Consider the following 14690-nt stretch of genomic DNA (forward strand, 5'->3'; position numbering starts at 1 on the left):
TTTCAAGGTTAAATGTAGGCTTGTCCTTAAAGTGGTTGTTAAGCCACTATATACTTTTTATACAATTTTTCTACTTCCTTATCCTGTGTGCCCGTGTACGTTTTATAAAAAGAAATGGCGTCTATACCCGATTTCAGAGCCCCGCTCGGCACTTCCGGGACCGGCCGCCTCTCTCCTCACCATGTCTGCCAGCTGCAGTGAGAGGGGCCGAGAATCCCCTGCTGACATCAGTCAAGAGGAGAGAGGCCGTGAGCGCCGAGTGGCACTCCGACATCAGGTACCGACACCATTTAAAAAAAAGAGGTACACACAAGATTAGGCAACAAAAAGGAATATATAAAAAAAAGGTGAATGTTAATTTAGCCGCAGGAATGGGGGGGGGGGGGGGACACTGCCACTAGCTGACAGACAGGGAGGGGGGGGGGACACTGTCACTAGCTGACAGGCAGGGAGGGGGGGGGGGGACACTGTCACTAGCTGACAGGCGGGGGGGGGGGGGGAGGAGAGAGGAGAGCTGTGGATGATGGAGGCACGTAAACTAACCACGGTGTCAGGGCTCAGCAGCCATGATAAACCATGGTCAGTTTACAGGGGGATGGGCGGAAACCAGGAAGAATTAACCAGATATTTCAAGTGATACAAGGGGCCAAATTATACAGCACAAGGGTTGTGCTGTAGAACATGCTTTAAAGGAGCAGGATCCATTTTTTTTTTTTTTTAAGGGTAACAAACGCTTTAAATTTTGTATACAGACATCAATATTTGCAGATATTGTTAAAAGCCCACTCCAGACAAAATGGGTTAGGCGAATACACATAATGTTGTCCTGTTCTACATGGGAATTACAGGCCATAGATGGGTCTTTTTTTTTTTTTATTCAGCCAGCAAGCTGAACTAAAAAAAAAAAAAATTCCTCCATCCGCCTCCCCCCTCTCTATCGGGACTGTGCATTGACAGTGGGGCTCTCCGCTCAGCTGCTGATTTGACAAAAGTTTTCTAGCTTTTCTATTTGACAGAAGGCGATCGTACAAATATATATATATAAGTATACGTGTTAGTCATTAGCCTTGGGGAGAACACAGGTGGTGTATTTTATAGGCACAGTGGCAAAGAAATAGAACAGTATACCTGGACCATCTTGATTTATGTTAACGCAGATTTAAAGCCAAAGCGAGGTCCCTTTGGACAAGAGACTTATCACAAAAAAATAAAATAAACTTTGGATTTTTGTAGATGAACACTTTGTACATTGTGATCATTGCACATAAGTTATATATGTATATTCCTTATGCAAAGGAGATTGATGTATACAGCTGCAAGAAAAAGTATGTGAACCCTTTGGAATGATATGGATTTCTGCACAAATTGGTCATAAAATGTGATCTGATCATCTAAGTCCCAACAATAGACAATCACAGTCTGCTTAAACTAATAACACACAAAGAATGAAATGTTGCCATGTTTTTATTGAACACACCATGTAAACATTCACAGTGCGGGTGGAAAAAGTATGTGAACCCTTGGATTTAATAGCTGGTTGAACCTCCTTTGGCAGCAATTACTTCAGCCAAACTTTTCCTGTAGTTGCAGATCAGACGTGCACAACGGTCAGGTGTAATTCTTGACCATTCCTCTTTACAGAACTGTTTCAGTTCAGCAATATTCTTGGGATGTCTGGTGTGAATCGCTTTCTTGAGGTCATGCCACAGCATCTCAATTGGGTTGAGGTCAGTACTCTAAATGGGCCACTTCAGAAGGCGTATTTTTTTGTTTAAGCCATTCTGTTGTTGATTTACTTCTATGCTTTGCGTCACTGTCCTGTTGCAACACCCATCTTCTGTTGAGCTTCAGCTGGTAGACAGATGGCCTTAGGTTCTCCTGCAAAATGTCTTGATAAACTTGGGAATTCATTTTTCCTTCAATGATAGCAATCCGTCCAGGCCCTGACGCAGCAAAGCAGCCCCAAACCATGATGCCCCCACCACCATACTTCACAGTTGGGATAAGGTTTTGATGTTGGTGTGCTGTGCCTCTTTTTCGCCACACATAGTGTTGTGTGTTTCTTCCAAACAACTCAACTTTGGTTTCATCTGTCCACAGAATATTTTGCCAGTACTGCTGTGGAACATCCAGGTGCTCTTGTGCAAACTGTAAACGTGCAGCAATGTTTTGTTTGGACAGCAGTGGCTTCCTCTGTGGTATCCTCCCATGAAATCCATTCTTGGTTAGTGTTTTACGTAGTGTAGATTCGCTAACAGGGATGTTAGCATTTGCCAGTGACTTTTGTAAGTCTTTAGCTGACACTCTAGGATTCTTCTTCACCTCATTGAGCAGTCTGCGCTGTACTCTTGCAGTCATCTTTACAGGAAGGCCACTCCTAGGGAGAGTAGCAGCAGTGCTGAACTTTATCCATTTATAGACAATTTGTCTTACCATGGACTGATGAACAGCAAGGCTTTTGGAGATACTTTTATAACCCTTTCCAATCGTAGGTCTTCTGAGAGCTTTTTTGTGAGAGGCATCATTCACATCAGGCAATGCTTCTTGTGAAAAGCAAACCCAGAACTGGTGTGTGTTTTTTATAGGGCAGGGCAGGTGTAACCAACACCTCCAATCTCATCTCATTGATTGGACTCCAGTTGCCTGACATCTCACTCCAATTAGCTCTTGGAGATGTCATTAGTCTAGGGGTTCACATACTTTTTCCACCTGCACTGTGAATGTTTACATGGTCTGTTCAATAAAAACGTGGCAACATTTCATTCTTTGTGTGTTATTAGTTAAGCAGACTGTGATTGTCTATTGTTGTGACTTAGATGATGATCAGATCACATTTTATGACCAATTTGTGCAGAAATCCATATCATTCCAAAGGGTTCACATACTTTTTCTTGCAGCTGTATAAGCCCCTGTATAGGTATTAACTGAAGGGGCTTTTTCAGTGCTCTAATATTTTAAAGGAGAGAAAGCTCTGTTTTTATATTATGCAGCCTTTCTCAACCAGTGTTCCTCCAGCGGTTGCTAGGGGTTCATTGAGCAATGAATATTAGTGGTTTATTTTTCTACATAAAAGTGCTTGTTAATTTCCAGTACCAATGTCATTCAACAGAGCCAGAAGCATGGGACTTGGGGATCAACCGATTTGTCGGGGTTATTGGGGGTTGATTAAAATAATAATAGGTAAAAAGAAAAATGATTTTAAAAGCCATGTATCTCATATTATGCATAAGAGATTCTGAATGGTGCTGTATGGCGTCCATTTTGTTTTCAGGGTGAAACAAAGTTCACATATATACTTGTTAAACAAAATGTCTCTTACAAGCTTACAAGAGAGCATAGAATTTCAACAATTGGGTCTTATAGTTTCAACAGAGATCTTTGTATCTATGTAATCGTAAATAAGGTAATTCATACATTTCATCAGATAAGAATCAATGGGCGAGACATCGTACTAGTCACTCATGGCTAGTCTGGCCTGTAATCTTATCTGTATATATAACAATGAACAATACAGTCAGTATATTTCTTTTAAAGGATTATTTAAAAATAAGTTTTAGAAAACATCATCATATGTAAGATGTATATTAACGATAATACATTGTATTCTTATTAATATAGAAATGTGAACTTGATACTTATATAATATTAGATATATAATATATATATACATAAGTATACTTTTCTATGATGTGTAAGGACTTGTGCGTCTTAAAAACAAATTACTTCATGTTAAGGCATGTGGTAGGAGTGTTTATATAAGAATTGCTTAAGACTAGTTTAAGTGCTCAAAGGTGTCGTAAATATTACCAACCTAGTCTAGATGTCTGACAGTTGTGTCACAATCCAAATAAGTAATTGCTTTTCACTAGCTAAAGGTCAAAAGATCATCAGATAAGGATATAGTGGTAACTGTTTTAAATTATGTTAAATACAAAATCTAATGAACGGTACAATACTGCCCTCTGGAGACAAAATACCAGGTGCAGTCTTGAGATAATTTGAGATATTCCCATATAAAAATATTATATTGTGTTAAATAATATAATTACTGAAATGGCATTACTTGCCAAGGTGAATGATGGAGATACAGGTGGACATTTATGTATGTACTGGGAGTCTGGACAAAGTTTTATGTTGTGTTATATGATTAATCTCACATATAGAGAAATCATCATTTAATTTTATTATCCAAGGTATAGGGTTAATTATTTAAAGAGGTGTGTCTCTGACCTCACCAGTTTAGGTATAGAATATCCCATCCAATAGGGATAATGTTTCATCCCTCTGGGTTTAATTTATGGTAATTTTTATAGCTCTTTGTTCTTACCATATAAAAGACCAAACCAGATGAGAGAGACACACATTACATTGCCCAACATACAATACACTTACATCACACACACTATTACATTACTCAATAGACTCATCCAGACATACTCCATTTTGGTACATCATTCATCTGAAACTTGGAGGAAACTCCTCCCTCATTGGCATCCATCTTAGGACTCTGGTAACGTTTGAAGCTAGCGGCCATCTTAAGTGTGGTAATTATGCCTTGCTATGTTATTTGATTTTATTCAACAATTGTTTATTCCTTCCTTATATGTTTTATATTGCATATTTAAGGGTAATGAGATTACAATCCCAGCCGTATAAACCATGGTAGATTTTTCTCTAAAAAGCTGATTTTTGTTTTTATACATTTTTATTAATATCAGATTCAGTGCATTATTTGCAATTTTAAGTCTTCCGTCTTGCATGGCTTATTTTCACTCATCTGCAGTGACGTGACTTTCGGCTATGCATTATGCAGACCATTGTACTCTGTTTATATAGAACATTAATTTATGGCTTATACTATACCTGGAGAAATGGTAATCTTGCTTTAGTTTTGCTTTCACTTTGTTTCATTATGTTTCAGTTTCACTTTCATTATTGAGCTAAACATCACATTGCATTGATTATTTGAAGTTAGTAGTTATCTTTTTATGTCACTTCTTGTTTGATCATATATCGTGTTTGCATGTCTTGAGAATAAATATTTTTATATATATTCCACGCTGTAGACTGTACTCACTAAGATTGGTATATGCTTTTAAAAAGAAATTAATCAATTAAAAAGAATTCACGACATTGATTTATGGCAATAGGTGAAGACTCTCCTTTTTCACAGATCTTTGCTTATTAACCATAAATAAATACACTGCTATATTCAGAGCAGTATAAATATTCTGACATAATTAAGTACGAGCGCAAGATATTATTAAATATTCTTACAGATTATCATTGGGGCAATAATCGGAGGCTAATATTCACTTTTTTTTTTTTCTTTTTAAGTATCGGCTACAAACTTGCATCACCCCAGTACCGCTGTTTAGAGCCGATAGTCGGCTTTCTTGTAATGGCAACGGAATGTGGCTGAGCAGCCCTCCACCTGCCTTCCACGGCTCAGCCAGGTCCCCCTGTCCCACTGGGAGAGCCGAGCAACCAGCCGGCACGTCCACCGGCTGGCCGAAGACCAGAACAAGGTTGCATTTCGGCTCTGATCGGGTCTCCGATGTAGTAACCCGGACGCAATGTCATGACATCACTTCTGGGTACTGGAGCCTTAAAGGCGCCAAATTTAAAAAAAAAAAAAAAAAAAAAAAAAAAAGGACAGCATTCAAAACAGCCAAGCTTGGCGTTTTGAATGCTTTTAGGTGGTGCAGAGGAGAGGTTTGGAGTCTTTTAGACCCCAGATGTCTCCATAAAGAGATTGTCATTGCCTATTACTGTCGCAAGGGATGTTTACATTCTTTGTGACAGCAATAAAAAAGTGACCAAAACATTTTTTTTTTTTTTTTTTTTTAAAAAGGACAGTGTAGAAATAAAAACTTTAAGTGTCCAGAATTTCGGCACCTAATATCGGCTATCAGCCTGATGGGTAGCTGGGAAATCAGTATTGGCCCTAAAAAAACAATATCGGTCGATCCCTAATGGGACTAGTGCTTATTATTATTATTATTATTATTATTATTATTATAAGGGGACACGACACTAACCAGCAATATAACCAGCTATTCTTTCCACTTATCATCATTGTAAGTGAGTTATTCTCCCCTCTCATTAATAAACGTGGGGTCCTTCATCCAAGAACCCCGAATGTAAGAGGGCACTTTTTCACTAACCAACAATGTAAAGGGGAACTACAATTTTCATAATCTGAAATCATTTCTGCCCATTCTCATTAACCGGTTGCCGACTGTCGCAAGTACATATACTGCGGTGGTCAGCCCCGGCCAGGCAAAATGACGTACCGGTACGTCACTAGCTTGGAAGCCAATAGCGGGCGAGCGCGCGCCGCCGGAGGCGCACGCCCGCCTCGGCTCGTTCACGGACACCTCCGTGCGTGTGACCGGCGGACCCGATGTCCGCCGGTCACTCGCGATTGTCCGATGTGAAGGGAGAAAGGCAGGCGGCTAATGTAAACAAAGCCGCCTGTCATTCTCCCCTGTGTAAAAGCACTGATCTAACGGTCCTGCTATGTAGGACCATTGATCTGTCCTGTTACACACACAGCCACATCCAATCACAGTAAGAAGCACGCCCCTAGGGACACACATAGTCACTGCATCTCTAATAAAGTTATCCCCTTCCCTGCCAGTGTCATTTTTACAGTAACAGTGCATATGTATAGCACGGATTACTGTAGTAATGTCCCTGGTACCCCCAAAAGTGTCAAAAATGTCAGTCAAGGGTCCGATCTGTCTGCCGCAATGTCGCAGTCCCGCAAAAAAAAAAATCGCATATCGCCGCCATTACTCGTTAAAAAAAAAAAAAAAACACCAAAAATGAAAGAAATCTTTCCCTTAGTTTGTAAACGCAATAACTTTTATGCAAACCAATCAAAATACGCTTATTGTGATTTTTTTTTTACCAAACATAGGTAGCAGTAAACAAATTGGTCAAAAATTGAAAAAAAAATTGATTTTTAAATTTTTTTGGGGGGAATTTCATATAAAAAAAATGTGAAAAATATTGTTATTTTTGCAAAATTGTCGCTCTCTTTTTGATTATAGCGCATGATCAAAAAAATCGCACAGGTGATCAAACACCACCAAAAGAAAGCTCTGTTTGTGGGAAAAAAAGGACGTCAAATTAGTTTAGGTACAGCGTCGCACGACCACGCAATTGTCCGTTAAAATCACGCAGTGCCGAATCGCAAAATACCCCCCTGGTCAGAAAGTGGTTAATTTCATAAATATTACTATAAAAAAAAAAAGTAAACATTCTTTATTCCGGTCTTTACAAAGTTATGAATTATGCTAACATACAATGAACTGTAAATATTATTTTTTTTAGCAGGGTTCCTTGAGAACTTTACTCTTTTTCTAAGAGTTCCTTTGTCCTAGAATGGTAAAGAAAGGCCGGTTTAAATTATATTTAAACCAAGTAGCTCAATATTGCAGCAATTGGCAATAGTGCTTTTTTTTTCTTCTGACAAAATATGGTCAGTTTGTCACACAATCACATCAAACTATTTAGACGTCATGGATCAAATTTGTCAAGTTCCAGTTGATTTGGACAAATTTTGATTCATCTATGGGCAGCTTATAGAGGAAGTAAAGTCTCTTTTAATTGTACCTACAGGTAAGCCTATAATAAGGCTTACCTGTAGTCACTGTGAATATTTCCTAAACTTGCACAGTTTTGGAGATATTCAGAGTGCATGCAGCCGATGATGTCATTAGCACATGCCCTCTGAAGGTCCAGCTTACCGTGCCGGATCTTCAGAGCCCAAGCCGCAAACGGCGGCTCCCGCGCATGTGTTATCGCGACTATGGTCACTCACAGCACCGAAGCCTGCGAACCCGAAAGAAACACCAGGGAAAATGTCAGCTGTCTCAGTGTGAGCGCCGCTGGAGGGCTCCGTTCTAAGGTTTTCATAATGAGCTAGTATGGGATGCATACTAGCTCAATATGCCTCTGTCTTACAGGTTTTTTTCTTTTTTTTTTTCCTTGAGGTGTACAACCTCTTTAAGAGTGCATTCCATTTCTTCCAATTCTGCTCCTAGACCCAGCAAGTTCCATTGCTGCTCCTTCGCTTTCAATTGACATTATACAGCACTCCAACCAGCTAGAGAGCAACATCCAAGAGGAAAAGTTAGGTTGTAGTTTTTCAATTTTCCAGCCTTTACTGGAGCAATGAACTTCTCTTTTTTTGCTTTGCATTTAGATTTTTAGACCTTCTGGGGGCCAGGAAAGAGGATATTGGTCTAATTAGACTACAAAGTGTTTCACTATAGAGAAATTCTGAACAATAAATACCAAACTCACCTGTCCCAGAATTTCGATACAAGAGGTGAAGAACTGTCGGGAAGGAGGGTGGCGCTGCGTTTCGTCACACACAAACTCCACCACGGCAAAGAAGGTCCCAATCCCGATTTTCTGTATCTCCGCAGGAGAATGAACCTTATAAGCATTGACGAGAGCCCTAGGCACACAAGAACAGTGTCAGTGTATTGTAGGGTAGCAGTGGAAACTACTACCCCTCTGCCAGCCACAAATGGAACCAGACCCCAGGGAATAATGTCTGCATTCAAGGGCTAGAACTGCATTTATTGGTGTTTGTCTGGGTTTCAGTATTAAAACAAATAACATTCATTGGATAGTTCAACAAGCCGACAGCAAAACTTTTCGGAAAATATTTGGTTGATTTGTCAGGTACAGCAACACTAATGCCCCATACACACGTGCAGATTATCTGCAGACTTTTGTCTGCAGACTTACCTTTTCTATGTTGTGCAAGGGCCTGCCGGATTGCATACAAATTGAAAGTGTTTAGATTTGACCTCATATTATATGGTTTTGGTAAGTCTGCAGACAAAAGTCTGCAGATAATCTGCACGTGTGTATGGGGCATAACTGAAAGATCCTCACATCTCTATGAAGGTCTTCTGTGTACCGGAACCTTGTCCCTGAATAGACAGGGCCTTGAATGCCGGAACCACTTAGTATAGCAATCAGCATACTTAGACAGGTTACCTGCAGTAGGGCTGGACGCACCACCTGTCCCACCCAGGTGTGTTAAAGCGGAGTTCCGGCCTCAAATACCTTTTTTAACTAAAAAATACTCCTATAATACTAATCCATCGCCCTTTACAGAACCGCTATTCTCATACTTACAAGGTGTACGGTATTGGATTTTAGTCAAAATCTCACTTTTAAAAACGCTGTCTGGGCGCGGCCATCTTGGATGTGGGCATCTGAAGCCGCAGTGTAATCTGCGGGGTCCTTCTTCCTGATTCCAGGGAGTGTTTTGGGAGTTCTTCCTGATTGCAGCCTCCTGGGAGTGATGACAAACAGCTCCCAGGATGCAATGCAAAGGCGGAAGTGATGGTGGTGGCCACAGAGGAGGGAGAAGGAGGAAGTACAATTAAAAATGCCCTGGAAATAAGGTAAGGGACCCCCGAAAAAAATTGAAAATGCCCAATTGTTGACCAGCATAGCGAGCACTCCAGGAATCACTAAAGTTGCAAAATAGGCCGGAACTCCACTTTAAAGCACTGGGCCCAGAAGCACTGCATCTGAACGTCCAAGTGTGCAAGGGACCTAAACTGAACTATACTCACCTTCCCTCCAGTGATGTAACATCCACTAGCTTCTCGCCAGCAGACACCTCTTCTCCTGGTCTTGATTGGCCAGGCTAACCCATGATGACACAGAGTCCTGTGCGTATGCACAGCTCATTGTACATTCTAAAGAAGTTTCCAAACATAGTACGTCACTTCTGCAAAAAAAAGTCTGCCTGTTAGCAGTCACTAAAGCTCCATTTTTTAGGCCTTGTGATTGGTTTCCTCAGAAAGCTGCCACATCCTAAATAAAAAAAGTCTGCCCCTGCCAGCATGCTATATAGAAGGTCCCAGGTTCTCTTAGTGGAAGCAGTGGTCTTTCTGCAGAGGTCTGACACACCCAATGCTCAGTCAGAGCTAAAGCTTTTGTTCGGTCCTTTTGGGTCCAATGTTCTACTAGCACACCTATCAATGAAGCATACACTAGGCTTTCCGCTGTAAGTAAAATGGGGAATCCGGTATGGCAAGCATCAGCGGGAGCAACAGAGGGTTATCAAGAGGACCCGTTACTTTGCCTATTCTGCTTCATTTTAAAATCATGAATGCTAAAAAAAAAGGAATGTAATACTTTCACTACACAAAATAAACGTACAAAATGGACAACAATACTTAAACCTATTTAGGTAGAAAACTCACGTTATGAAGTTCTCCAGATGCACCGCAGTTTCTATAATGTTGAGCGCTGTGGGTTTGGTGGCTTCGGCTTGAAGCTGTTTCATCTCTCTGCGAAGGACATGTAGCTGCTGGCTCACAGACTCATCCATCTGCATCCCCTCGAACTGCAGAAAACAACAACTTGTTACAAGTTCTGTTAGCCCAGTCACAACTGCAAGAGATCAGACGCACACTGATGACCTCAATATTTCAGTAAAAGGGTATTGTTCCAGGAATGCAGAAAGAAGCCTTGCCTTGCCTGGGACCTCCAAAATCTAAAGTATCTCACCTGAAGTTTAGGCTTGATCATAGATCTCTACTAATAAACTCGTGCTTATGGTGAAACGCGTCAAAACAAGGCGGTCCCAGGTGGGGCAACTTTATGCATATCTGAAACAAAGTTTTTATAGAACACTAATGGGCCATACACACTATACAATTGTCTTTAGATTTTTTTCCTTTAGATTTACCAAAACCATATAAAATGAGGTCAAACCTAAACACTTTTAATTTGTATGCAATCAGGCAGGCCCTTACACTACATATTTGAAGGTAAATCTAAAGGAAATCTAACCACAAACGTTGTATAGTGTGTATCCAGCTTAAGGTCCATTGGTGTCCAACTAGGTCTTTTGTAGTTACTTTTGTATGGGGGTGGGGGTCCATGCTGCTTGCACCTGAAAATCCAGACAACCGCATACAAAAACATTGGAGCAGCGACCAGCAACCATCCCTGCTATTAGATCTGCTAGCTCAACAACTGGAAATGGTTGTCTCCGCCAGACTTCTTGGCTACTGAATAGGATCCATTTGAATGGCAGACATCTAATGGCTCTCTACAGCTGATGTATGTCTATGTAACTGTGGGATGGTGAGAGGTGTACCAGAGCTCCAAGTGAGAATTCAAGAACAGATGGTGTATAAAGTATGCCAACTCACGTCTGCAAGGAATGTGCACACATGGGTTAACATTTGCTTAATATACGAAGAACCGCAACAGTTTACTTTATACAAAGCATACGCAAAATGTATGTAAACCCGAACCATGAACTTCTCTTTTTTTGCTTTGCATTTGGTCTGTTACAAACACCACTGAAAGTGTTTTATTATATTTGTTTGATAATTGTTGATCCTGCCAGAAATCCACTGAGTTGATAACTTCCTGTGCTCACTGCCTGTGTTCACTGTTAGCAGTAACCATTGTCCCTAGCTCTCGCTTTACTATAGAACACCATCACTGATGTCATAGAAAAGAGCAGATGGAGAAGTGTTCTGCAGTCCTGTCCTAGGGTGACAACGCTGCTCCCCCATACATACAGTACTGTGAGTTAGCGTTCTTGAGCCAGAACAGGAAGTGAGATACTGGCATTATTAATAGGTAAAAGTCCTGAAAACTAAGAAAACCAATGCAGCCTTGACATCTAAGGACTGTTTTACTGTATTATATATATTTTTGTTTTTCGTCCTGAGTTTAGATACGCTTTAGGGTCCTTTCACGCGGGCGGTCCAGTCCGTATGACTGTTTTTCATCCCATTTTTTCTTGCGGATGATATACCGACATAATGCATGTCAATGGGATTGCGGATGTCACCATCCGCTGACATCCTATTTGTGTCCTTTCTTATCAGTTTCGTTTTTTAGAACAGAAGAGAACCCTATTTTTCTTCCGTTTAAAAAAACGTATAGGACGCAAAAACGGATGTCAGCGGTGTCATCCGCTGACATCCGCAATCCCATTGACATACATTATCTCCGTTTATCATCCATAAATGGATGGGATGATAAACAGACATACGGACCGGATGACACAAGAGTCATCCGTGTCCATAAAAAAAAAAAAAAAAAAGTGCCGGAGCGGATCAAAAAACGGTCCGCCCCGTGTGAAAGGACCCTTAAGTAAATAATCAGCTAAACAGATTTTTCCTTGGCAGCAAAAGAGCTGTCTGAAAAACAGCCCATGGAACCATTAAGCTTAGAAGTGTACATCCTGGACCGTAGGCCCTGACTGTACACAAAGGGGCTGATTAAATAAAACTCAAGTGCAAAATCGGGTACAGCTTTGCATGGTAGCCAATCAGATTCTAACTTCAGCTTGTTCAACTAAGCTTTGATGAAAGCTGATTGGGTTCTATGCAGAGCTGCAAAATATTTTGCACTCTCCAGTATTACTAAATGAAGGAAGGAAGTTTGTACATCCTGTATATTAATTGTATTATATTTTGTATGTATTGCACTCTGCACTCATTGTACACACGGCACTAATAATGTTTTCATTACATGTTTGCATTCTTTCGAGTCCTGATTAGAATTAGCCTGCCTATGTTACGCCCCCTTGTTACCATAAAAGTACAATTGTAATATTAATGTGATACCTAAGTAATCATGTGTTTAAAAGACTTCAATTGCGTTAAATAAAGCCGAACAGTTATTAACCGAAAGATGCGGAGTGTATCTTTTTGTGTTTGTTCCCTACTGTAGCAGTTATTCATTTGGTACCACTAATCAATATGAGGATAGGAGTTGCCTATCTATAAAATATCCAGAACAGTAAATCAACCCCAAAGCCTTGACTTCCATGTCTAACTTTAAACCCAACCCTCCGTCTTCCAAAAGTCCAATGGAAAAGCATCTACTGGTCATTGAAGTTCTGGCATTGGCCTGCTACCTAGTGGAGGCGGGCTTAAAGTTGACGAGGACAGTAGCTGTGGTCCTCTGTAGAGCCTGGGACTGGAATGTTCCCTTTACCTCTATTGCTTTTTAGTTTAAAGTTGGCCCATAACAACGAAATCCAGTGACCAGCTGCTGGGGCGATTCTCATTCAGATAATGTTACTGGTTAAATAGGACCCCTCACCTTGACCATCACAACTGCCGGCCCACTGCAGGGCTTATTGAGGTTGCTGCGGCACTCTATTTTCATTTCGATTTGCTCCTCTCTGTTGACGTAGAGTTTAGGGATGGTATCGAGCATCTCACTGTCTAAGGCCACTTGTTGGGACTCCCGCATAGAGGAAGTTCTGGAAAACACATAATAGATGTTAAGGCAATCAGCAATGTAAATACAGAATATGTATCCCGCACATCGAACACAGACTCCAGAAACTGGTATAATTAGTAATAGCTAAAGCAGGAATGCAAGTGCATAGGCAAATATTTGGGATTTCTTTTTTTTTTCTTTGAGGCCAGCTTAATCTTTTTTTTTTTTTTTTTCTGCAGTATAATGACCATTAAGTTAATTAGTATGTACCCGTTCATTCATTCTGAAAGGCACCCCAACACACTAAAACAATATATAGTAATGCAGTACCATGCTTTGCCATGCGGTGAATTCCCCAAAATGGGTTCAGGTACGGTATTCTAAGGCTCTGCCTTCAAATTGATGGACTGCCTTAACATAACACATAATTGTGCGTCAATGTATTGTAGAGAGTCAGCCTGGGACAGGTTAAGGAGGGGTTAATTGTACTTCCCCTTCAGGCCTGTTTATTAAGCAGCTGATCAGAAAGGAAAAAAAATCCCAACAAACATATATTGATTGGTTTGTGCAGAAGTTATAGCATCTACAACCTATGGTTTATATAATTTAATATTTACTTATTTTTATTTTTTATACTAGTAATGGCGGCGATCAGCGACTTATAGCAGGACACTAATGCTGGCCAAACTGTACATTATACAATCTTCTTGTACAATTTCCCTTTATATTTACCAAAACCATATAATATGAGCTGAGGCCTAAATACTTTCAATTTGTATCTTATCAGCCAGACCCTTGCACTACATAGCTGAAGGTAAATCTAAGGAAATTGAATAAGAAAATTGATAATGTATTGCCAGCTTAACTGACACTTTTTGGGGACCACTGACACTAATACAGTGATCAGTGCTAAAAATATGCACTGTCACTGTACTGACACTGACTGGGAAGGGATAAAACATCTGTGCTGCTTTTACTTCGTAAGCGATGGATTTTATTCCCTGCCTTGCAGGGAGACAAAATCCTTCCCTTCCCCCCAGTCAGAACAGAGCTCTGCATTGTTTATATTTGCAGAGCTCTGCTCCAAGTCTCTGCCTGAGGATCAATGGGTGCTGGGGGACATGGAGTGCCCGGCACCCATAGATCGGAATCTGCTGTGAACAATCACAGTAGGAGCAAGGAGCCCCCTGCTGGCAGAAGTGCAGGATCTTGTATATATACATGATACAGTGCACATCTGCCGCCCTGCTATAGGGTGGTCAGCAAGTAGTTAACAGAGACTTGGAAATACTTTGTATGCTGTTGCTGGGACGCTGAATGTTATTCATATAAGACTGTAGGTGGAAATGCAGAACTACATATAACATATATATATATACATACACAGGATCTTGCACAGGAGCGTTGCCCTGTAGCATTAAATCTGCTATAGGGTGGTCCGAAAGTGG

At 40.6% G+C, this 14690-nt stretch overlaps 1 protein-coding gene across 2 annotated transcripts in view; it reads right to left on the reverse strand.

Annotated features, from left to right (window-relative positions):
- The window catches only part of EPG5 (ectopic P-granules 5 autophagy tethering factor), a 227902-nt gene that overhangs the window by 67127 nt on the left and 146085 nt on the right, over positions 1-14690 (reverse strand). For both annotated transcript variants that reach the window (XM_082254537.1, XM_082254536.1), the window contains exons 27-29: positions 13120-13282; positions 10248-10390; positions 8317-8473 (exon numbers count right to left, since the gene is read on the reverse strand). In XM_082254537.1, the coding sequence (XP_082110663.1) occupies positions 8317-8473; positions 10248-10390; positions 13120-13282 (463 nt within the window). The remainder of the gene's footprint in view (positions 1-8316; positions 8474-10247; positions 10391-13119; positions 13283-14690) is intronic.

The sequence above is a fragment of the Pelophylax lessonae genome (genome assembly GCF_965119305.1).
Source record: "Pelophylax lessonae genome assembly, chromosome: 1".
Classification (NCBI taxonomy): domain Eukaryota; kingdom Metazoa; phylum Chordata; class Amphibia; order Anura; family Ranidae; genus Pelophylax; species Pelophylax lessonae.